Source organism: Coturnix japonica, chromosome 1 (genome assembly GCF_054131305.1).
Source record: "Coturnix japonica strain WE chromosome 1, WE-NBRP24, whole genome shotgun sequence".
NCBI lineage: Eukaryota > Metazoa > Chordata > Aves > Galliformes > Phasianidae > Coturnix > Coturnix japonica.
Window position 1 is genome coordinate 87,092,670 of NC_140663.1, and position 25,583 is coordinate 87,118,252.

The window sequence follows — 25,583 nt, forward strand, 5'->3', positions numbered from 1 at the left end:
TCAGAGCCTCCCAGGCAATGCAGGCTGTGTGAGACAGCAGATGGTGGCTACACATGCAGGGTATCCATCCAGGAAACAGCACACACCTTCCCTCAGCATCCCTGTCCTTCATCTGCCCACAAAACTGTAGTTTATTGCCAGAAGTTGAGTAGTTGCTTGTAGAAAGATTAGGATTTTTCTTAGTATGTCTTATATGTCTGATTGTGTTACTTTACATATTTTCAGATAGACCACTTGTTGTCTGTGTTCTGGAGCAAGGAGATATTCTGTGTACACTCCATAAAAAGTTTGTGTTGAATTAGCTATTGTAGATACTGAAATGTGTTTAGATGGCATTCAGTATTTTGAAAATTAATCCTGTGTAAAATGAGTAGTCCGAGTTGGCTGGGAGTGTACAAGACAGTACTTTATAGCCTGAGTTAGAAACATTTAAGTTCATCTGGATTTGCATCAAACTGTAATAATTATGGTATATAACCAAAACAAAGTTTGCATATGTGAATGACATTGGATATACTGTTCCAGTTGAAGTGTTGACATGATTCTTTGGCTTTGGCAACTGAGATTTGCTTTGGAGATTCTATGTAAGTCAAGCTTTTTCTTATTTTTTAACACAGAGTTTCAACTAAGACTGAATAAGCCGATTTAATTCCATAAAGGGTAGTTGTGTCGGCTAGATAATTGTGATGAGACTGATAAGAATACAAAAAATTACCATTAGAGAAAAACAAAAATGCCACATTTGCACAGTCAGTGGGACTCGAACCATTGTTGTGTGGATGGATTCAGAACTGAAAGATGCATCGCTCCAGTCCTTAAAAGGGTCTTGTGTGTGTGAGACAAAGTACAATGTGTAGGAAAGGAACTCCGCTTGCAGGGGGGCTCACTGGAGGTGTTATGGTATTTCACTGAAATGTCATGCCTATCAAGTCACTTATTTTCAATATAAAACACTGCATTCGTCATTTTTAAGCACTGTGCTTTATCCTATACAATATAGCCCAATCCTTGAACTAGACTGACATTCTGAATTTTCCTGGGAAGTGAGGAACAGTAATTCAAGTCACTTTTCTAATTGTTATTTTTATACCACTGGAAACAGTGATGACAGTATTTATGGCCACTATTAAAAAAATAAGAAAGATTTTCAAAGTGGGTCCCTGGTCCTATGGCTTTTTTGGGGAAAGTTATGCCTCTGTGGTTATGGAAACTGACAGTGCTGATTTCTGATAAGTTCTCTAAGGTAATGAACTTACTATGGTGATGGTTTTATAGCAACTGTAAAGCTTGTATCCTGGCTGACTGAATTCCTGTTGCCCTTATTTTAAGGAATTGCAATGAGAAATTATTATGGTATGATAGCATGGAGGTTAAAATACATCCATCAACTCAGATTTCCCTTCAAGTTCATGGATATTTTTCTCTGCTAGTTTTATTGACCAAACAAACCTGTTACTGAGCATGAATGTTCAAAAAATGATTTTAATAATGGAAAGACCAATTAATGTACAAATAATTGTTCTTTGAAATTTAAAACTTGTAGAAAGAAAATAACTTTTAATGTATTTTATTTCTTAGATTTTATTATTATTTTTAGCACATGATTTCACAGCTCCTCAATGTTTTTAAATACAGGTAATGAATTTGGGCATCCAGAATGGCTTGACTTCCCCAGAAAAGGGAATAATGAGAGCTTTCACTATGCCAGAAGACAGTTCAATCTTACTGATGATCATCTTCTTCGCTATAAATTCCTAAATGAGTTTGATAGAGATATGAATAAATTGGAAGAAAAATTTGGCTGGCTTGCATCTCCTCCGGTAAGCTGTACATAGTAAATGATAAGCTTTTAGTCACCAGTTGTGTACATGTTCAGAATAACAACAATGCAAAATTTGCATGTAGAAATTTTAAACAGCACTTTATTATGTGCCATGTAATGTCTCTCTATATATTTCAAGTTGTCGAAATTTGTCACTGAAATATCTTTCAGAGATAATGGAAATATGAAACAGTCTCCTTCTAGCTTCATGGAAGTATTATTTTTGCTATTTTATTTAACTAACTGCAGATTGGATAAAGCAGACTATGAAATTGTGTGTAATCCAATCCAAGAATTGCTTTGGGAAAGTGTGAATTGTTCTGACAAGTTACTTTTACATATATAATTAATACTGAGGAAACGCTTCTGATCAGCTATAATGCAAGGTATAGTTTCCTAGTCTTCAACTTGTCACTTTTGTATTTGCCTTTTTTTTCCTGAATATTGCACTGTACTTATTAAAGCAACTGAATTATAATTTCTCAGTGTTTAAACTATTTCATTCTAGTCCTGATCAACTTCAGATATATATACTTTTTTAAGTGTGCTTCTAGTAATTAATAGCTCTAGCAAATAGAGCAAAGATGTTTTATGAAGTTTATCAGAACTATTTGGGCACAATTTAAAAACAAAACAAAAAAACGCCAAAAAGAACACCTAAAAGTGATGCTGATCCTCACCCCATGTAAATGGAAAAATTGATTTGACACAAGGAAAATGGGCTTCTTCCACTTTAATTTTACATATCCTTTTAAAAAGTAGGCTACAGTTCAGTGTTCATAAATTATATAAAATTTATATATAAACACTATATAAAGTGTTACGTGGGCATAACAGTTACTGTTTACATTTAATGTTCATATCTATATTGCTTGAATCTTTTATTATCTATATTGCTTGAATCTTTTATTGTTTTACTTGAAATGAGGTATTGCAGCAGTTTTTTTGTTGTTGTTTTTCTTATTTTTGTGAATTAAATTAGAAAAATTCTGTGGCAGGCTGAGAGGCTGTCGATTAAGACTGGGGATGAGACCAGTAGAGGACTGCTAGTGGTCAGGGTCTACTACAGGCCACTTGATCAAGAAGAATCTGTTGACAAGGCCTGACAGGGGAATTCAGCCATCCAAATATCTGCTGGGAAAGCAATGCAGTTTGTTGCAAGCAATTCAGCAGACTTCTGGAGTCCATCAGTGACAACTTTCTGGTATAAGTATTGGACAGACCAACCAGTGGTGAAGTGTGGTGGATCTGGTGCAGAAGAGATCATTAAAAATGATTGGTTGAATTCATGATCTTGAGGAATATGGGCCTGGCAAAGAATGAAGTCAGGACCCTGAAGTTCAGGAGAGCAAATTTCAGGATGTTTAAGGAATTGTTGAATGGGATGTCCTGGGAAGCTGTACTTAGAAACAAAGGAGTGAAGCAAAGCTGGCTATTCTTTAAGGTTATCTTACTGAGAGAGCAAGAGCTCTCCATCCCGCAGAATAAGAAAGCAGGCAGAGGATGCAGGAAACCATCATGTCTTGGCAAGAACCTACTTGTCAAACTGAGGGAAAAGAATGGGATATATCAGCAATGGAAACAAGGACATAACACTTAGGAAGAATACAGGTATGCTGTCCAGACTTGCAGAGGTGGGATTAGGAAAGCCGAGCCACAGATGGAACTCAACCTGATGAGGGATGTTAAAAACAACAAGAAGGGGTTCTGTAGGTACACTGATCAGAAGAGACAGAGTGTAATGTACTTCCTCGGATAAATGACAAGGGAGAACTAGCTACAACAGAAGGCTGAGGTACTCAGTGATATCTTTGTCTCAGTCTTCGTGCTTAGCCAGGATTCTCACATTTCTGAACCTCACATCCCTGAAACTCTTGGTGAGAAATGGGAGTTTCCTCCTACACAATGTAAGGGCAGAGCAAGTCTGAGACCACCTCATGGGTGGAATGTGTATAAGTCTATGGGTCTGGACAGCAAGTATCCCAGGGTCCTAAGGGAACTGGTTGATGGGATTGCTGAGCTGCTCTTTACCATATTTGAAAAGTTGTGGCTGTCAGGTGAAATCACTGGTGACTGGAAAAGGGGAAACATCACTTTCATTTATAAGGAAGTGCGGAAGGAGGAGTCAGGGAACTACAGGCTGGTGGGCATCACCTCCATGCCTGAGATTGTGGAACAGATCCTCCTTGAATACATATTAAGGCACGTGAGGTTGAGCAGGTGATCAAAGACAGCCAGCATAACTTCACTAAGAGAAAATCATTCTTGATTAAATCACTGGCCATGTATGGTGGGGTAACAGCATCTGTAGACAAAGGGAAGTCAACTGGTGTCATCTTCCTGGACCTCTGCAAGGCCTTTGATTTGGTCCTGTACAATATCCTTATCTCTAAATTGGGGTGAGATGAAATAGAGGATGGGATCAAGTGTGCTCTCAGCAAGTTTAGCAAGGACTCAAAGCTTAGTGGTGCAGTTAATAGAACAGAAGGCAGGGATGCATCCAGAGAGACTTTGATTAACTTAAAAGATGGGCCCTTGTCAATCTATGAGGGTCAGTCAGCAAAGTGAAGTGCAAAGTTCTGCACTTGTGTCAAGATAATCTCAGGTATGTATACAGACTAACTCCTTGAGAATACCCCTGCTGAGAAGGACTTAAGGGTACTGGTAGATGGAAGAACTTAACATGAACTAGCAGTGTGCTGTTGCATCCCAGAAGGCCAATGGTAACCTGGACTTCATGAGAAGAGGAGTAGCCAGAAGGACAAAAGAGGTTATTGTCCTTCTGGCTGCCCCCTCTTCCTCCTCTACTCCACCCTCATGAAGCCCTACCTGGAATAGTTCATCTAGATCTTAAGTCCCCAGTATAGGAGGGATGTTGAGCTTTTGGAGAGGGTCCACAGGAGGGCCGCAAAGATGATCTGAGGGCTGGAGCACCTCTCCTGAGAAGACAGGCTGAAGGGGCTGGACTTGTTCAATCTGGAGAAGAGAAGGCTGTGAGATGACCACGTTGCAGCCTTGAAGTATTTAAAGCGAGGTTATAAACAGGAGGGAGGTCAGCTTTTTACAATAGTAGTTAGTGATAGGACAGGGGGTAATGGTTTTAAACTAGAGGAAGGGAGATTTAGTAATCTAAAACAGGGAAAAGTTTTTCACCAAGAAGGTGCTGAGGTGCTGGAACTGGCTGCCCAGAGAGGCTGTGGATGCCCTATCCCTGGAGGTATTCTAGGCCAGGTTGGATGGGGCCCTGTTCAACCTAATCTAGTGTTTGATCTAGTGGTTGGCAACTTTGCCATTGGTATGTATTTGGAGCTTACTGGTTGTTGAGGTCTCTTTCAATCCAAGTCATGCTATTATTCTGTGATTGATTCTATGAAGGAAAATATTTTTTAGCATTGGATTTACCTTCTTTTTTTTTTTTTTTTTTTTTTTTTTCCTTCCTAGGCTTTTGTCTCTGAAAAGCATGAATCCAACAAGGTCATTGCATATGAGAGAGCTGGTCTCCTTTTTATTTTCAATTTCCATCCATATGAAAGTTATGTGGACTACAGAGTGGGTGTTGAAGTTCCAGGAAAATATCCTTTTCTTACTCTTTCATTTCTACAAAGAAACCTACTTGATTAGTGTGTGTGTGTGTGTGTGTGTATCTATGTGTGTGTGTTTTCTAATATTAATGCAAACTGTTACTAGAAGGTTAGACATCACGTACTTCTCATAAGTACAGTTTTGCTTTAATTCTTAGTGCATAGTGACTATTAGAAATTTACCATATTCATGAGATCACTTTGTAGAACACAAGCAAAAGTAGAGCTTTAAAGGCGCCATTTGAAAATTTCTTTGTGAATCTCCCCCCTGCATCCCAAAGCATTGCATAGAAATCAAGGAACTCCTGCTTCTTAAGTTACAGAAGCTGACCACAGTAAGATGCACACGCTTGCACAAGGAAATGTATTAATTTAAACCTCCAGGAAGATTGTGCAATTTCTGTTTTATAATTGGGTAGACTGAGAATGTGCTCTTAGCTCAGCTGAGAAACAGTAAATGATTAATCTTGGGTAATTGGCTGGTTTTGCTTGTGTCCAAATCCAGTTTTTCAAGTGCATTGACAAGCGAAGTCTAATGAATCTTGCCACATCAGTTTAAAGCACTGCAGCTCCTAACTTTGTTTTATTTTTTTTAATTAGCATTTTCAGCAAACTGTTGCTGTATTTGAGTTGTTTTCATGCAGCATAGCACCTTATTACTTGAGTACTGCTTGAATATACTGACAGGAACTCCAAAACATAGCAGGATTCTGGTTTAGAAGCATCAGGTCAAATCTTTCTTCATTGTTCTCTGCTGTCTGTATGATAATACGTGAGCTCCTAGTAGAGACAGAATAAGTTAGTAATTTGGATTAGTAAAATCTCAATCTGATGCTGTGAGATATACCGATACTTCACTGTCACAGGCATCAAATATCCACCTGTTTTGGTTGATGCTAAAGTACTTCCTCTGTCTCATATGAAATGCTTTGAGTTTGCAGGTGGAAAAGGTGTAAAATCAATTTTATAGCCTATAGCACATAACACGTAACAATAGATTCAGCTTGACTTTCTTGCTGTAATATGTATACAGATGCAGTTAAATCCAAGACACATTTTGTTGTTCACTTTCTGTCTTTTTCTCAAACATAGTAGAGTTTCAGTTCTCAAAAATACTCGAGAAATATTTCAGGAAAGCTCACTCTCAAGAGCTTCATATTATTTATTTTTTTTCTTCTATAACAAATGTGTTGATTAAGCCTGGGTGTAAGTACAATTTCAGATGAGTCTGTTTCCTTAGCTTTGTTTTCTGTTCTGTTCTAAGTGAATTAAATACCCAGGCTTTATTTTTGCCCATGTATTTAAATGCTCTATTTACAGTTTTTCAAAAATTTTACTCTGTATCACATACAACAAAGATGGGACTGAGCTGTGCCCAGGCATTTTTGAAACTATTTGATCTTTGTATTTGTGAAACTATTTTTATGATTAATCTATTGACTAAATATTTTATATAAGCAGTCTTCTGGGCTTTTTTTTTTTTTTTTTTTTTTTTTTAACCACTGCTCTAAATTTTTCAGTAGTTTTGGAAGCATTTCATAAATCTATTTTACAGCACCAGAATCTCCCTTCTCCTTAGGCATTTGTTGTTTGTGTAGAATTCTGATTGTGTTGCTCCTGTTTCAGCTGAGACTGCTCTATAGTAGTTGTTGAGAAGCAAATTGGAAAATCTTGTCTTCACTGCTTTTCCTTTACAGATCACAAGGCCCAGCTGGATTTCAGTAAGCTGGTTTGAGACTAGTTCTCTCTGGTCATTAAACAAATTTCTGTATTGTTTCTTGGTGAGCGGCACAGTCAATGCAGATTGATTTTTTAATTTTTATTAAGCAGGTGGAAATTCATTGGCAAGTTTTTGTTTTTCACTTAGTGGTAGATAATCATATTTTTTCAGATGCTTTTTAAAAAAAATTACTTCACTGATAATCATATGAGAAACTTAGCAGCTCTAGTATATATAAAACCAGCATGTTATAAAAAAATCATAAAGGTGATTCATAACAAGGAGGTTGGAATTAGATGATCTTAATTAATAACCCTTCCAACTCAAAACATTCTATGATTCTATGATTCCATGATGTTTCATATTTACAGTTTAAATTATATATTTATTTTAATATGTTAGTCTCAAACCACATTCTTGGTTTTTTTAAGTACATGCAATGTATAATTTTATTTACAAAATATGTTGCAGGTAGTTTAAATGTAAAATCATAGAATCACAAGGTTGGAAAGGACCTACAGGATCATCTAGTCCAACCGTCCTCTCATTACTGTAGCTACAGCAAACCACTAAACCATATCTCATAGCTTCTCATTCTAATAGAACTGCCAGTTATAAACACCGCATTTGCATTTATTAGAGCTGTTTTGTTGTACTGACCCCTCCCACACTAATCAAATTGTGAAGTTTTTAGTTCTGTGTCCTTGGTGTGCTGCATTAGCTGCTTTCTGTGGTAGAGCTGAGCGTTCTCTGTGCAGTCATTCTACTTCTTTTCTGTCAAACATGCTAGTTTACCTTAGGGCTTTGTTTATTTGATTAAGAAAATGCTGTCTTGTTTTACTGCTTTGTACTGTTCATAACTTAGAGTGGAACTAGTGAGCTTCTTGTAATTTTAGTAATCTTAATCGAGAATTCCAAATATTGATTCTCCCCAGCAGTCAACTTCTCAACCATCCTTTCCCTAGTAGTTTTATTCTACACCAGTTTAGTGCATGAGCAAGGTGAGTGAACTTTGGGAATTAGCTATTGCCAAGTGAATCACATCCTGATTAATGTTGTATTTTTACGTTTGAAAACAAGAACCTTCTTTTCTGTATCTAGCATTTTAAAGATGTAAATCATTCCAAATAACACGTGAGCTATCTCTTATGATATTTCTATCTGTCTATTAAAAGACAAGAGCTTATTGTTACTCTGTATTGTTCTTATTTTAAGAAATAAGTGGATTTTTTACTTGGTACTCTGAAAGGCAATTTGCTGAATAAGCCTTAAGAGCCAAGTACTATAATGCACTGATTAAATTCATTTTAATAAAAGGTTTATCTAAATGACACTGAAAATTGTAAGAAATGTAGTGATGATCATTCCACTTACCCACACCTTTTTCGGTCTGCTTCAGTCTGTTTAGTGGATTGGATTAATGAGGTCTGTGTATGTAACACTTGTCTTAAATTTGTCTGCAGTAAATGGATAGCCTTGACACATATTCAAATAAATGTATATATAACAACAGTGTTGCTATTTGTAGCTTGTCAGGTATGTCATTACTTACATTAGAGGATACATGGCTTCCTGACTCTCTGGCCAATGTTTTTGTAGGCATTTGGCTGTTCTTATCTCATTGAAAATATCATCCTTCTTTCAGCAGTTCTTTGTAGGCTGCTGGCATAGCAAACTTCACTTGTACTTTTGTAAGAGAAGTAATAGTAGACATTATAGTCCTTCTGGTATTGGTTAGTTTGGACATTATTTTTCTGAACAGGCAGCTTAATGAAGACTCACAGCTATCTTGAAGTCTGTTTTTCTTCCCTTTTATACCACTGTCTTCTGTTGATGTATTTCCCTTGAATGTGAGTTACTCTATTCTACATCTTGTATGCCTGAGATCATGTATCCTAATGTGAGACATTCAAAGGCTGAGACCTTAATAGTGAATGTGGGCATTTAAGTCTTTGTTGTTGAGCAGTACTCATTCTCAACTAGCATATGTCTGTGTATTGATGCTTTATATTGTCATTTAATACACCTGCTAAAATACAAGGGGAGAAAAAGAAATGTGTAAAGAAATGGCTACCTCATTACAGATATTGCCATTTTTAATCTAAAATAATGTACCAAAGCGCTATGAAGCTAGAGTAAATGAATATCAAAAAGTCATACAGTTGTTGTTGGCATGAATTTACAGTTCATATATTGAAAGTCAGAGTTACTGATATGAAAGTAGCTAGATGAAGCCTGAAATATCACAAATATTGTCACTGAAATGCTGCAGAAATATTCTTTAAAAAAGGTAATTCAGGCTCTCTGACATTTGCAACCTGCACCAAGTGCTTCTAATGAGCAAATAAGGTCACTTGAATGAGTCACTGGAGTGCGATTGCTGAAGGCAAAGATGCTGCTTTGCAGGCTGCTTTGAAGTGCAGTTATGTAACTGTCCCTACCTATTAGAATTCAGTGTGTATACACTAAATGAAGACAAAGAACTTAATTTAGGATCAGCCAAATGCCAAATTCTATCAAGGTAGTTCATACGTTAAGGTTAATATCTGTGCATAAGAAATATAGCCTAGTAATGCATCTTGAAAAAGTTTGATCTGAGTAGGAAAAACCATGGGTTTATAGCACCGTGAATCTGTGTAACTATTAGGGTAGCATATGCTATTTCTTAATTTCTATTTTTTTTTTTTTTATGTGAAGAAAACATTTCTGTGCTGATACTGGATTTTTACCTCATAAATTATGCTCTTTCAGAAGCCTCTTCATGAGAAACAAGCAGCTTGAGTTAACAAATTATTTCTGCCTAATTTGCTTCAGTTTGGAATTGGAAGAATAATCAACATCTAGATCATCTGTCTCTATTTCTGATTGTAGATAGAATTTTGAACGGTAACAGAAAACCATTCATAAATTTCCTTTTTTTTTTTTTTTTTCCTCTTCTTTTTTTTTTTTTCTTCTTTCCTTTTTTCTAATTTTGCCTAGACTGTTCTATGCTATAGTGATTAATTTGATTCAAAGGCTTGTGTGCAGTAAAACTTACCTCTGTTGAGCAGGATGATGGCTGAAAGGATGCAGGAAAGGAGCTTTGATTTCCATTAAAGTTAATAATAGTAATTTCAAATTAACTTTCCCACTTCTGTAGTAAAATCTATTTTAGTGTGTTACTGTCTCAACTATTAGAATGGTTTCCTTACTGCTTAATAGAAATCTGTTCAAATATATTTTAAACACTGGTTATTCTTGGTCCCATTTTTTATGAAGTAGAGAGATTCTTTCTGTTTAGATTATACTGCTGTCAGTTTTTTGATCTTCTCTTGTTAAAATTTTTCAACCGTTCCTCTGGAATCAGCTTTCTTGAACTTCATTGTCAAAACCGAGTCATACTTCTGACAGTTCACCAAATCCACAGAGCTCTAAAGATTCACAGTCCTGAAAAATTAAATTGTGTGATGTTTACGCCAGTGTTTTTCAACTGTTTACTTCCTCTCATTTTGTACTATTCCCTACAGTTAAATAATTCTTATTCCTACTTTTGTAGCTTTTTGCATTTATGCCAACTGAACTTCTCTCCTTTCACCCTGGTCTATTCTCAAATTTACTGTGATCCTGTGGCGTAATTGAAGCAAATGTGTATTTCGCCATCTCCAAAATAATACCAAATTCTTAACAAATGTATTACTGATGTGAACAAAGTGTATAAATGGAAACGTTTGTGAAGGTACCGCCAGAAACAACAAAATAGGAGTTAAAAGAATGATCTGTATTGATAATGGAGGCTGTTGTTCCCAGTAGCAGAACAAAGGAATCAGTTTTCTTATCAAGACAGGTGGGTAGATAAGTGTCACCATCTCTGTTGTGGCACAGCTGACTTGTCAGACAACCCTGCATCCTAACAGCAGTGGGATGGCAACAAGATTTAACATATGCTATTCCTTTTCCCATTAGCACAGTAGGAAAGCAGACACATTGCAAGTAAACAAGGATAAGCAGACAGTGAACAGCAATCTTTTCTAACACTTACAGAGACTGCAGTGAGGAAAATTCCAAAGCGAAGAATAACAACTCAGAACAACTGTAATCTTCCAGAGGATGTAAAAGATGTGTCTAGTAGCTGCATCCTCATTATGAATCAGAAAGAATGTAAGAGACATAATGAAGTGTTAGTAACTGACATTGCTTTAAGCATTGTACATTTGGAGTGTACACTTGGATAAGTGATTTGGCATGAGAGAGAGAAGAATTTGTGACAAAATGAATGTTTCTAAAAGCAGCTTTCTTAAAGATTTCGTAAACAATCTTTTTTCCTTCCATGAGATTTCATGCTGACTTTTACTAAATCTTCTATCATGTCAGAAGTCTCATTAAAATTACACACTATATATATATATATTTTAAAACAAAGGTTGTTATCTTGCAACAAAAGTAAATTAGCATTTTATCTTCATGACTATCAGCTGATATGGATTTATATACATCCATATGTATGTTTGGTTGAAGCAAACCCCTTCCCCTTAAGTGCTGCATCATTAGTTAACTTATAAATGGCTTTGGCTAACCTATAAATATTCTAAGTTGAAGATCATCGAGCCAAGACATTTAATTTGATCTAAAATCTCATCTAGAAACTCTAATGTGCTCTTCCTCAAAGCTGACACCTTAGTCCTCTCCAAAATTTGTTGAGAGGAGGAAAACAGATACCCTTTGCCTTGAAATTGCCCAATTACCTGCTTTGTTATTGAAATTCAAGAACAATTAAAGACAAAACAAACAAAAAATCCTAAAAAAATATGGGCTTTTTTGAGTTGTTCTGGAGGCTTCTCTTTTCTTCATCTTTCCTCCATACATGGTGCATTTAAAAAATGAGTTCTTGTTTTACTTAATGTGTCTTAACAGCATATAATTTTGTCCCTTTAATGTCCTTTTTGTTACCTGGGTATTCCTGATCTAATTTGAAAATCTGGTTTCTGCTTTTTAGGATTTGAGGTGATTAAAGCGTTCACTGTTTAGTCATAATGATCTGTGAATGTATTTATTGGTTTTGTTGTGCATTTTTATAATTAATAAGTTATGGTTGTGGCCATAGCTCTTCTTTTACAAAATCGGTGTTATAATAATGTTCTACAGGTACTTTCATTTCCTTTTCACTCTGTTTCTTATCTTCACTCTTTGACAGGGTATCTTCTTCAAGTGGTAACATTTTTGGCAATGAAAATTGTTGCCCGGACAATTTATCTGTTTTTGCTTTCTGTAAGTGTTTTCCTTTAGCCCTGGTTCATTACTGTTGGCTTCGACTTCTCAAATCAGCTGATACATTTGTATGTAATAGGCACATATTACCTGCGTTGTCATCCTTATGATTTCCATGTATCAGTGCTTCTTCCAACAGCTTTTATGCATAATTTTGAAAACCAGAATGATGTTCTCTTCCCAGATATTTTCTGCTCTTTAGTAGGGCATGGTTCCAGTAAATCCAGTCTAAAATCTGTGTTGGAGTAGCCTTGATGGAGATTACAACCATGGTACAACTGTACCCTCACTGCAAGAAAGACATTGAGGCCCTGGAACGGGTTCAGAGGAGGGCTACAAAGCTGGTGAGGGGTCTGGAGCACAGGCCTTATGAGGAGCGGCTGAGAGAGCTGGGATTGTTCAGCCTGGAGAAGAGGAGGCTCAGGGGAGACCTTATTACTCTCTATAACTTCCTGAAGGGAGGTTGCAGTGAGCTGGGGGTTTGCCTCTTCTCTCGTGTAATCAGTGATAGAACTAGAGGGAATGGTTTTAAGCTGTGCCAGGGGAGATTCCGTCTGGACATTAGGAATTATTACTTCTCAGAAAGGGTAGTCAGACATTGGAATGCACTGCCCATGGAGGTGGTGGAGTCACTGACCATGGGAGTGTTCAAGAAATGTTTGCATGTTGTGTTGAGGAATATGATTTAGCTGGGAAGTATTGGTAATGGTTGGACTAGATGATCTTCTAGGTCTTTTCCAACCTTGATAATTCTGTGATTCTGTATTACTTACAAGTCTAGTTGCAGGGATGTTGCTTTTCCAAACAGAAACTTTCCACAGCGCAGATAGGCAAGCAAGTGCTGTAACAGATTTCCCACAAGGCTGTGCAGGCTCAATCTTTAGAGTAACCTTTTTAATATCTTACTAGATAAAACCCTGAGCAACTTGGTCTAACCCTGTAGCTGACTTCCAGAAGTTTCAACCTACATATTCGATGATCCCAGTTTTCCTTTATTTTCCTTTAGGCTGTCTTTTGATACTCTTTTCTACTCTTGTGAGTGTAAACTCCTGTGGTAAGTGGGGGCATCTCTATCTCTTTTACCTAGATGAGCTTTAATTTATTTGTTTGTTTGTTTGTTTCTTCTGATTAACTTGCATCTATTTAGCAGTAGCTTTCCTAAATAGCAGCTTTGTGTTATTTCTGTCAGCAGAGCTCTTAAAGATGAGTAAACATAAGTAAATAATTGGAACTGACTTAAATTTGGGAAATGCACTCTTGATAATGCCAGACCACTCTCAGAGATGATTTTAAATAGATTGAAGTAGTGGAATGGAACTGAAGCTGAAATTATAAACAGAAGGGAAATCAACTTTTCCCAAGGGTAGATAATGATAGGACACAGGGGACTGGTTTCTAAACAAAGAAAGGAATGTTTTAAATTAGATGTCATGGGGAAGTTTTTTTCACAGAAAGGGGGGTGAGGTGCTGGCACAGGCTGCCCAGAGAGGTTTAGGATGCTGCACTATGTGTTGAAGTAAGGAAAAAAGTTATTTCAGATAATGGTGCATTTAAGGACATACGAACTTCATGGTAGTGACTGGTATCTGTGAAGGCTTCAAATGAAATATGAAATCTGTGAACTTCATATTTTGCCTCTTGTAGTTTTCAATTTTGAATAGAGAAGTACTGAAAAAGCAGGATAAGCTATTTTTTGTGTTTAATTTAAAATAGTGAAAGGGAATGTTGGTGCATTCATGGCAGATTTCTAATCCATGCTTACAGGGGTTGACCCTTAGTTATTTCTATGCTGTTGACTTAGAGTGACCTTTTTTCTTTAATGAGCAAAGTTGGAAAAACTTGTATACTCAGCTTTTAAATGCTGATATGAGTCATTCTGCTGCTTTACTAGATATTCAATCTGACCTCTAATCATCCTCTTATTTCAATATTGAATTTAGTTCAGATGTAGACTGCTTGTATGCTAGTTTCTAAAACAAGACAAAAGAGAAATGCTGGTACAACACTTGAATGTGGCTTTTGATTCCTATTTCAGATGGGCAAGAATATTTTACCATAGTCTGAAGGTTAGATTGGTCATAATATTTCCAACTCATTGAAGGTTTTATTTGGATTTTTTTCTATCTTATGCAATCAATTTGTATATAGCTAATAAACTAATTGTACTAAAACACAGTTTAATGCTTTGTGTTAGACAGAGTCAGCCTTGATGTCCATCTACTACACTTAAGGATGATTTTTAAGTTGCTAAATGCATGTTCATTAAAAACTTCAGTACATCCAACTTGAGTAAGACCCAAATTCTCTGTCTTTTCAGTCAAAGAGCATTAGATAAATGTGTACAGAAATTGTGTCAACTTGTTGCTGCCTAACAGGAGAGAGTACTACAGTATCCTATACTTCTTTCCTATCTGTAATATTAAAATTACAGTTCCTGGAGGTCTCAGTGTTTTATTTCTGTGTTCTCCTTCCCGCCACTACTTCTTAATGTTCTTGCACATGGCAACATCTGTAAACATGCAACTTTCACCAGCATTATTACCTAGGAAGATGTGTTAATTAAAAATTTTAACAGTTCATTTTAAGTCCCTTTCCAACCTCTATGATTCTGTGTGAATTTTTTCTTTGGACATCCTAAATAGGACAGTGTACCTTAGCTGTTCCTTTTGAGAAAATCTTCCAATACGTATGCATGTAATGAGAATGAGTAAATCTAATCTTGTATAAGGTTACAATTTACAGATTAATTAAGTGTGCAGCCATGCCATTGTTACTGTTGTTGCCTCTGTAAGTGACTCAGTTGATCCCAGGACTGTTTAAAGGATCAAAGGCTTCTTCAAATGTTCCTATGTCTGTTCTCCATACCTTTCTTTCTTTCTAGCCTAAATTCATTTTCTGAAAGTTCCTATATACAACCATTAAGTAAGTGTTTCAAGCAGTTTTTGATCCTTTCTTATCTGTACTTCATCTTTGTCCTTCAGGGATTGTCAGAGCCATATGCTTTTCTTTTTGGCTAAGAAATAGTAGCAAGGGATAAAAATGAAATCTTGTCAAGACATTTTTTACATATTTTGAGAAGCATAGAAAGACATCTGAAAAATAAATATTTATGTATACATTCAAGCTCTAGTTACTTGCCTGGAAAACATCACAGAAACAGAAGTGTGGGTGCTTAAACATTTAATAGTATGATAACATCAAAATTATAACAGTGCCTGATCGTAATTTGAAAACATGTAATGAAAGGTGGAGGCAAAACTCAGGTTGACGTAGTCTTTTCATACGTTTAATTATCCTTCCTACATTTCCAGTCTTAATCAGTCATAATCAGACTTTCTAACTTGATGGGTCAAGTAATCTGTTGTGTAAGTTAGCACTCTAATGAGACTGTTATGTATAATACATAGGACCCAACTGTACTTAAACATCTATCATAGATGTAACACAGTCAATAAGTTTCACATCATTTTCCAGTAGAAATTCCTGTCTGCTCTTCTGCAAAGTTTCTAACTATGCAGGGCCATCATCCCCACAATTAATACTGGTATTCTTTTTTCAATACTAGAAGTTGAGGAACAAAATACAAATTATTTCATTTTATAGTATGCCTTTACTTGGTGGTACTTGATGTGTCATTAAGCACGCAAAAGATTAAATTAAAAATCTGTGTTAAAATATGTATTTCAAAATATCAAAAAAGCATGGTAATTCGGTAATTAATGTGGTGTATAATTACAGACGTTCCATTTCCAGCTCTATCTGTACAAGAGTTCATTGCTTTTTCATGTTTCGCTCCACTGTAGTAGTTAAGAAATATACAGTCAGAGAATCAAACTGAACAGAAATTGGACTTTTTTGAATTGGGGTAGTATTTCCAGTGTTCTGTCAGTGAAACAAGAGACTTCACTGCAAAATAGAATACTTCTATTGTGTGCTTAATTAAAATGCAAAACTGTTGTTTCATGTTTATATGAAGGTAGCATTCTAAAACTTCAATGCTCATAAAATTCTCAAAAGTGAATGCAACTTCTTTATGAGGTTTAAGTTGGAAAGGAAATGGTCTTGTTTACCAAACTAAGTCTTTTTCCTTCTAATTTATGAAGATCTTAGAATGCTTCTGTCCACATGTCCACAGGATCTGGTTAACAGTAGTTCTTCCAAATAAGCTGTGTTGCAAGGTGTGGAGAAGCAGTGATAGCTAGAGAACACTGCTAGTCATACTTTGATAGTGTAGATTAAGGAAACTGGATAATTTGTTTCCGATTAGTATAGCCATAACAATTGCACTTGCTGTAGATAGTTTTAAAGGAACCATTAGAGATGTCAGGCCCCTCAGCAAACTTGATAAATTATTAAATTTAATGTATAATATAGATCATAGTAGCAATGAGTGAAATGCTTGAGGGAGACATTCCTCTGCCATGTTCATAAAACATACAATGGAACAGTAGCAGCCCTTCTTGATACTGGCTTTGGAAAAGTTGGAGCTGTAATTTGTAGATATGTTGTGCATGCCAAGAAATGGCTGACAATTTGGGCATGTTTTTAAAATAAAGGGGAGGGTGTATATAGTGAGCACATAAGGCATTGAGAATTAAAGCCAGCAATGAAGTATAATTTCCCTAATATTTTCTTAATAGAGAAACAAGAAAAGCAACAAACAAGAATATTGCTGGACAGTGTAGTGTTTCTTTCTTCAGTACCTACCTAATTTCTATAGAGAAATTAGAAGCTAGCATGGCAGTTAGGAGATTGGTTTCTTTTGCTGCAAATACATTATATTACACTATACTAATACACAGCTAATTGACAGCTTTGGTTTTTCTCCCTCATCTGCGCCTGTATTTCTTCTTTCCTTCTTCTGTCCCAAAACCTGTGCAATTTGCTGGTCTTCTGAACTATCACAGAATAAATTTGCACTTACTTTTAGTTTAGACAGCTTTTGTGTTATGTCAGGCTTCAAATGAGCAGTCTTTCTTATTGCTGGAGTTTTAAACTGGTAGGACTGTGGCAGTCAGGAAGTTTTCTAAGTAAGTTCATCAGTACCTCTTACAGATAGAGAAATTCTGTAACAAAAACTATTCTGTAAATACCAAATCCCCAGATTTTAATCAGTCCTTTTTCAAAAGAGTGAGCAAATACAGAAGTCCAAGAGCAGTTAAAGAACTCCTGAGTGCATAACGTTTCATTCTTCCCTAATCCTAACAAATACACACTCTGTCAGAATAAGCTTCTTCTGTGATTTTAAATTAAAAAGGCAGTTTGTGATTATAGAACATTCATTTATTTCTCCGTATGTGTTTGGATTTTGTTTTGTTTTATTGTTTGTTTGTTTGCTTTTTGTGAGAGGGAGATAAGAGGTATAGACTGAGGCTTTCTGTTGTAATTTCAAGAGGTAAAAGGTTTTCTATTTATACCAGAACAAGAAATTAAAACCTATTGAAATTCAAGGGTTCTAAATAGCTTGTGTAATAAACATCTACAGCTGAAGTGATGCCAGAAAATAATAAAGTACTCCATTTGTTCTTGTCCCAAACAAGAACTGTACTTTAGAATAAGTATTAGCTCTTTATTTCTTCCCTTATATTTTTTATTTTCTTTCTTCAAAATTATTTTATCACTTGTTTTTGGATTTTGCTTTTTTGTTGTTGTTGTTGTTTGTTTGTTTGTTTGTTTGTTTGTTTTAAAGTTCTTATATGTATCCATACAGGTATTCCAACTCATTGCTAAAATGTGATGTAACACCCCCATTTTAGCAACTGCAGTCAGAATAATGCTTGTCTTCTATTAAATATAACTTTTCTTTTGTTCTTCTATGAACTTTGAAAGGAATTATAAGGTTTTATTCCTATAAATATATATACTTTTTTTCTTTAACACTTGATCAGACTCTTTGGCAGTTAAACACTACTTGTTATTTTGGTGATTGTTCATAATTGTATTATTTCTTATAAATGCAGTTCACATCAAAGTCACTTACTTTGTTTACTGGTGAATCCTTAGTCTAGATCACTGCAAAAATTGCTGTGTATATCTACTGTAATACAGTAAACTTATAATTCATTGAAAATTGCAGACAAGGTGGGAAGCTCCTTTATTTACTGGAGTCAACATGCCAAAAAGAAAAACAGTTTTTATAGGTTCTGTATATTTTCTCACTCACAGGAATATATACTTATGTATATATATTTAAATTCCCTATATATTGAGTATGTTGGCATAAAATATTGCAGTTCTTTCAGAATTTTCACTTTCACTTACTTCCCATTTAACATATTTTTGACATAATACCTTAACAGTCTTTTTAAGTATAAAATCCTTATGGATTCTGATGCTTCAGAATATGGAGGGCATCAAAGGTTGGACCACAATACAGAGTACTTCTCCGAAGAATATCCTCACAATTGTCGACCTAATTCAGTTATGGTAAGAAAGGTGTTCTATTTTTAATCTGAATAATTGAACAATTTGAAAAGACTTCATACAAATATGGAGACTATTCTAGGAGTATTTCTGTTGTGGGTTTGTTTGTTTTTATTTTCTGAAATTAGCTTGTGTATGAATACATCAGAGAGAATGTTACAATTTTATGATGTCTAATTATATTAACTAATTTTCTTTTGACATTAACTTTTCATTTGCATGTCATCCTGCACTGTCTTGTCATGCGATATGCATGAAAACCTTCTAATGTACTTTTGAATTGCCACTTTTAATGTAAAACCTTGTTTTAATGTCTGAAAAAAACTCCATCTGCATGTTTTATTTGTGAATAAAGCTATAGAAACTAATTTTTCATTGCTTTCTTAAAATCATTTGCTTAACTTCACAAAGGCAGCTGGCTTTATCCGCCTCAGTTTACAGAAAAAACATAGAACAGACTTTCTCTATTCACATCAAGAATGTTTAGTCCTAATTGTTATAAACAGCAAACAAAGACTTTCCCTCAAATCACTTCAGATCACCTTCTTATCACTTTTCTTGTATTGCTGTATATACAATTTCTGTAAGCTGAGGTGGTGACTAATCGAAACCAAAATAGTGCCTATTGTCATTACTCTTGAAATCATAATCCCTTACCGCAATTCATTTATAAATCTACCATTTCCCATTATTTTTATATGTATACATATACATGTGTGCATATACTATATGTGTATGTGTGTGTGTGTGTGTATGTGTGTGTATTACACACTTGTATGTATTTTCACAAGTTCAACTGATAGTAAGATTCAATAAGGCCATGAATTAGTCAGACTTCAGTGGATATGTTCTGAGAATGCTTATGTTTCTGACCACATTTTTATATCAAAATCATCAATGTGTGTGAAAAGGTGCATCTCTATACACAGGTATATCTGTATACAGAAATACTTATAGTGTATTATTTTTGTAATGTAACAGACTACAGATATGGAGTATCTATACCAGTATGTATGTGACATTCTTCTTCCATGACAGAATGAATAAATGATCTTCAGGTTTCACATTTCTTGTGAGATCCAAATTCCTGTGAATTACTGTGTGCTCTAATCTCTGTCTCTCACGCTTTCTCTTATACCTTCTTTTGTTATATTCAGAGTATTGACAATTCTTTTGTTGGCATGTTTTAAAATAGTTTTTGTTACATTATGCTTTTATTGTGCTTGGCCTAAAGCATCTTGGGAACATTGGTTTTTGTTTTTTTAAGTGTTTGAATGTGACAGTGCCCTCTGAGTATAGGTAAGTATCTATTATCATAAGCACACTAAGAAACTGAAGAACTAAAAGTTCATTCCTGAAGGTTATACAGTAAATTAATGCTTCCAGAATTCTTGCTTCCTGTGTCCAATTCAAGTATGATGCTTTAGTGATTAGAGAGCATTTTAATTGTCTGCCACTAACTTAACTTTTGTAAGCCAATTAACTGTAATTTAGAGTGTATATTTCACATTAGGGCTTTTAGATGATGAGTGCAAATCATTCAGGATGGAAAAAATACAACAAAACGTGAAGATGCGTCTTAATTAGGAGCATGTGGAAGATGAAGCATGTGACAAGCAAAGCAGCAAATGCATTTTTGCAGCATAAGCTGTGGCATGGCATTGGCACTTCTGAGTCAGATAGATACCCATCAGAGTGGGTCATGACAACTTTCCTTTATGTCCTTCAGCAGTCCAATTCACAGACCAGCCTCAGCCAACACTCCAGAAGATGCCACAAGCACCTCATAAAGGTAAAATGGTAGTAAGAGGACACAAAGGAAAAGTAATTGGGGGGAAAAAATGTGGAAATTCAGACCAAATCCAGCAAGATACAACGGCAAGTAAGAAAGAACAAGAGTTACAGTGAATACGAGCAGCTGGTATATTACAACAAAACACAAATGTTTTATCACGGATAGAAATTTAGATCCCAGTTCTTTGATAATCCATCATCCTTGAAAATTACTTTAGTCCTGGTTTAACGTTAAGAAATCCAAACAGATTTCTTCCCCTCAAATTTTCTTTTCAATGACACCACCCTAGTGAACTCAGAAAAGGTTTTTTCTTGTAATTATCTTATTATACTTGTGTACTGCATGTGAGTTAAGTATCTAGTTTCAAAATTAACCACAAATATTTTTTTACAGTGAAAGATGCACCTCCCTTAAGGTGTGCTAGATAAACACTGCCAGTAAAACATGCCCACAGGACTATGACAAAATGAAATTACATGCAATAATTCTGCTGCTCAAGTCAAGCTTAAATAGTGCACAAACATGTTATAGAAGTAGGAGATTAGACGTGACATAATTCATTCTAGAAACATCACCTAATAAAAGAAGTATTCAAAGTGACATTGCAAAATGAGAAGAAATCTGAAATACCTGGAGTGAAGAAAACTGAATGAAGGGTAAACTTTGTAAATACTACTCGACACTGGAATTTTTCTGATGAATATATGGTAATTCCGGTTCTGTAGAAGGCCAGATTTCAAGATCATCATGCATGCCTTGAAAATTCTGTAGAAAAATATATCAAAAGTATTCTATGTAAATAATGTCATTTTTTCCATTTTGCTGCTTGCTCTGCTGTGGGTTGTTAACAGATACATGAAATGTACATAACTTTTCATGTGATCAAACCTTCTTAAAACAAGCTGTTAACATATTTGTCATTGTACAAATGGACTTCTAAACTGTCACATTTTTGTTTGTATTGCTGCCATGAAAAAGAGGCTTTAGTAGTCCTTTTTGAACTATGTTTGTTGTGGATGCCTTATTTCTGGAGGTGTTTAAGCTCAGATTGGATGGAGCCATGGGCAGCCTGATCTCATGGGTTGCAACCTGGCCCATGGCAGGGGGTTGGTGCTCGGTGGTTTTAAGGTCCCTTCCAACCCAAGACATTCTGTGTTTTATGAAAAATGTGTGCTTTTTTCAATGCTTGCATTACCTTCTAGTTTTATATGTCTTCACATTTCAAATTAAATGCTGCAGACGTGTTTCAACTCCTGTAAGATCCTAGTGCTCCTTTTTGTTTGTACCTTACCTGATTATTGTAGCTGGATGTGAAACATTGATTTGGGGCAAGAAGAGGGTGGGGGAAGAAAAGTCTGTTTCTAATAACGTTCATCATTCCAAATGTTTTATCAGGCATTTGACTTGATTCATTTTTATTGAAAAGGTAATTAGATATAAAAGTGTGTCATAGTAACTTAAATATTTTCTTAATACACCAGAATTAAGGATTTGTATGGAAGCACTGTTTTATACTTGTTGAACCAACAGAACTGAGTAATAAGCAGTCTAAAGTTGCAGAGTGTTGTGTCATTGGCAAAACAGTATGCAGTTAATGAGAAGTGCAATTGTTTAACATACTTCAGTTTTTATATATTTACTTTTCCTGTAGTTCTCATCAGTTCAAATATCTAAACTATTAGTGGAAGCTGAAATACTCCTTCTCCCTTTCATTACATCAAATCGAAATTGTATAGTGTATTCTAAGAATATCCTTATTGCTGGGTTGGACCTTTTAACCTTGACCTTAATGTATAATATTCAGTGTCAAAGTGCAACTTCATGTCTCCATGAGTCTATTGACAAATTAAAAATATTCACATAGACTGAAATGATCTAAAAGCTTTTAGTGACCTTAGCTTTGAAAACAGTAATTTGGAAAACTTTAAGGATAAGGATTTATATATTGAATTTTAAAAGAATGATGTAATCTTTAACTATTTTTTCCCTTAACATGCACAGATATACACAATATGTGACACAGTATCTGTGGTTAGAAAATTGACTGTTCTAACTAGGTTCAGATAGCAGCAAGATCTTGCCTTTTGTTGATTAAGATAAATTAACAATAAATTGATAAATTAGTTTGCTTGTATTCATTGATAAGTTTAATTTTTCAACAAACAAAAACTCAGAAACAAGTATAACGATTCACAACTTAGTCTGTTATCCACTTTCATTCAGTCTCATTTTTTTGGACTGCATGTTTGAGTTTGTTGTCTTATTGAAGTAACCTTTTTTTAAGAAAGAGTGCAAAAGATAATAGAAATGTTGAAATAGAGATCTGGAGATCTTTTGCATAAATGAAGCAAGACAGTCAGAGAAATGTTTTTCTGCATATTCATGCTTTACAGCTGTAAATTGAAAAACAAATTGGAAGACAGCACTTCACATTATTGTAAGCATACCTTATTTTTCATATGCAATATCTTGCAAAATAAAATCTGAAATATGAATTTCTTTATAACAAGTTACAGTCAGGAAGTAAAAGCTATCATGTATCTTATTCACTGATGGTTAATTATATTCTCAGAATAGTCTCAGTGTCTGACAATTAGTAGTGATACAGAGACGTGAGATTGTCCAAAGCCCTCATTTTAATTAAAAGTTTGGGAAAATGTTGGCACAGACTCCTGTGATATTGCCTTCTGCATCCACCAGCTGCAATATGCGCTATCAAATATTTTTCTGCAGTGCCTGATCTAGCTCTGAGTTCCAGTAATTCTTCCATCTGCTGCAAAATGACCTTGAAATGATTTTTAGGACTTGATGTTTTCCAACCCTCAAAGTAGGATGAAGGGTAGTTCATTATGGTTCCAGCCAATTTCAGTTGTGCTTGCACCTGGTACTGAATCTACTTTGATGGATCTGAAAGTAGAAATGTAGTTTGTAACATTTCTTGCTCATGCCTTGTTTGTTTATCTGTTGTTTTTGGTTTTGTTTTTATTTATTTGTTTTAATATATATTTAGAGATTGCTATATATTTCAACCCTCCTGAAATATCTAAGGTGAGCTTCGTACTTATGACTGCTGCTGTTCACAAATACTTCCTGTATTTTATATTTCTGTATTCTGAATTTTTCTCATTTCTTGTTTCTTGAAATTAAGTATTTGAATACTGAAAAGCATTTTACAAATTCCTGTTAAATGGTTGCAAGACCAGCTTCTTTTCCTTGTTTCCATGATAGCCCACATAAACAGAATATGATCTTGATAGAGCACCATGAATGCAGGTGGAAAACAGGTTGCTTGTAAGAAATGCTTTCATGTGTGTGTTATATTGGCTATACTGTATTAGTACTAGAAACTCTGATCTGTAAAATTTGCCTAATTGCAAACATTGTGACTGCCACTATGACATTTTAAATTGACAAGTCGTATGAGAAGGTCAAAGAGGAGATAAAGAAAAACATGTTCTATGTATTTGACTTACAAACGTTTCTGTCCTCAGTCGTCATCTTTGTTAGCTATTCTGCCCGTGAAGTCAACCACAACTATTCCACTTTATTTCCACTGAATATTCCATTGGGAATAAAAAGACTTTCAATAACTTGATGACTAAACATCTGAAAATTAACTTTGTCAAAAACTTTATTTTCACAGCTGAGTCACCCGAACTGTCCCCAGAGGTTATGATGTTCTCCCTTCTGCATATTTCACTCCCTCCATTAGTGAAGGCCTTATGAGTCTCCTGATGTGTTTTTTGATGGCTTCCTAAAATAGCAGAGTTAGTGTGACAACACAGAGGGTAGGCGGTCATAAGTAAGCAGTTGGTGTAGAAAACAAAGGTTCAGTTCATTGAGATATCTAAGGCCATGACTAACCTGGTTTGACCTCATAGCTGGCCCTGCCTCTTGAGGCCCATTCCAGTGTGAATAAGTTTGTAATCCTGAAGGGGAGGAAGGAGTTAGAAGGCCCTGCCGGATGAGCACAGAATGCTTGAAACAACATTGAGAGGATGATATGATTGAAAGGTAGTCAGGAAGTTGATTTGCTATGAATGTATTCTCCTTAATATTCTATACTTTGAATTTTCACTTATATCCATGTTAATTAAGTAAGCCTTGTAAAATTATGAAGACAAATGAAATAAAATCTGTGATCAGAAAGGCAGGATAGAAGATATAAGAATGTAAACCAAACTGAAGCTGTTAATTGAAACTATAAATTCAGCAGAAGTATATGAAAGGAAAAGCAAGACTAGAATATACTTACGTAACTCTCCTCAGTGGTGTATAGAAAAACAGGAAAAAAGGCATTTAACTTTAATTTCTTTTGATGATAAATGTCTGGACTTCCTGTTGTGCTTTGAATCAAGATGCTTTTATATACTGTTACATGATCTGAGCTAGACAGTCATTTTGAAGTTGGCAATTGGTGCACAAGGAGGTGAACATCTTAAGAAAGGCTTCCAGAATTAATTTCTTAGTGTCCACATTTCCTGGCTTTCAAGAGATTGATTTAGGGTAAGAAAGCCTGGAAAAATATCAAGTTTTTAACTGTTGTGACCAGCATCACGAGGAACAATAAGAGGGAAAAGAGGGAAAACATGGATGTTGCTGCTAAGATATTTGTACTGAGCTAAAATGGGAAAAAAACAATTCTTGTTAAATCTTTTTTATTATTATTATTTCTATGGCGAAACAAAGGTTAAGGATCTGAGTTAGTGTAGTGTAATAACACTTTACATTAAGTTGTCTGTCTTGAGGTTGTTTCTTTTTTGTTTGGTTTTTTTTTTAGAACATCCTTTAAGGATAAGTCAGTTATCACTTCTTAAGTGACTTTTATTTTCGTAATTGTTAATTGAAAGTCAACACCTCAGTAACTGTTCTATGTAAAATCATAAATGACAAGAACATGTATGCTGAACACAGCAATAAAAAAATGAGGAGCTACTTGGTAAACTTAATTACATATGTAAAATGAGGGAATAAGGCAGGTAATGAAGAAATATTAAA

General features: G+C 35.2%; 1 protein-coding gene across 5 annotated transcripts in view; it reads left to right on the plus strand.

Annotated features, from left to right (window-relative positions):
- GBE1 (1,4-alpha-glucan branching enzyme 1) overlaps nt 1-25,583 on the plus strand; it is a 142,856-nt gene that overhangs the window by 109,794 nt on the left and 7,479 nt on the right. Inside the window, exons 13-17 of one of the 5 annotated variants that reach the window (XM_085547149.1) lie at nt 1,636-1,820; nt 5,264-5,392; nt 18,674-18,793; nt 20,520-20,582; nt 20,979-20,996. In XM_085547149.1, coding sequence (XP_085403275.1) covers nt 1,636-1,820; nt 5,264-5,392; nt 18,674-18,793; nt 20,520-20,582; nt 20,979-20,981 — 500 coding nt within the window. In that variant the 3' untranslated portion in view covers nt 20,982-20,996. Of the gene's footprint in view, nt 1-1,635; nt 1,821-5,263; nt 5,393-18,673; nt 18,794-20,519; nt 20,583-20,978; nt 20,997-25,583 lie in introns of those variants that run through there. The other 4 variants (XM_085547154.1, XM_085547128.1, XM_085547139.1 and 1 more) reach the window with 4 other exon arrangements.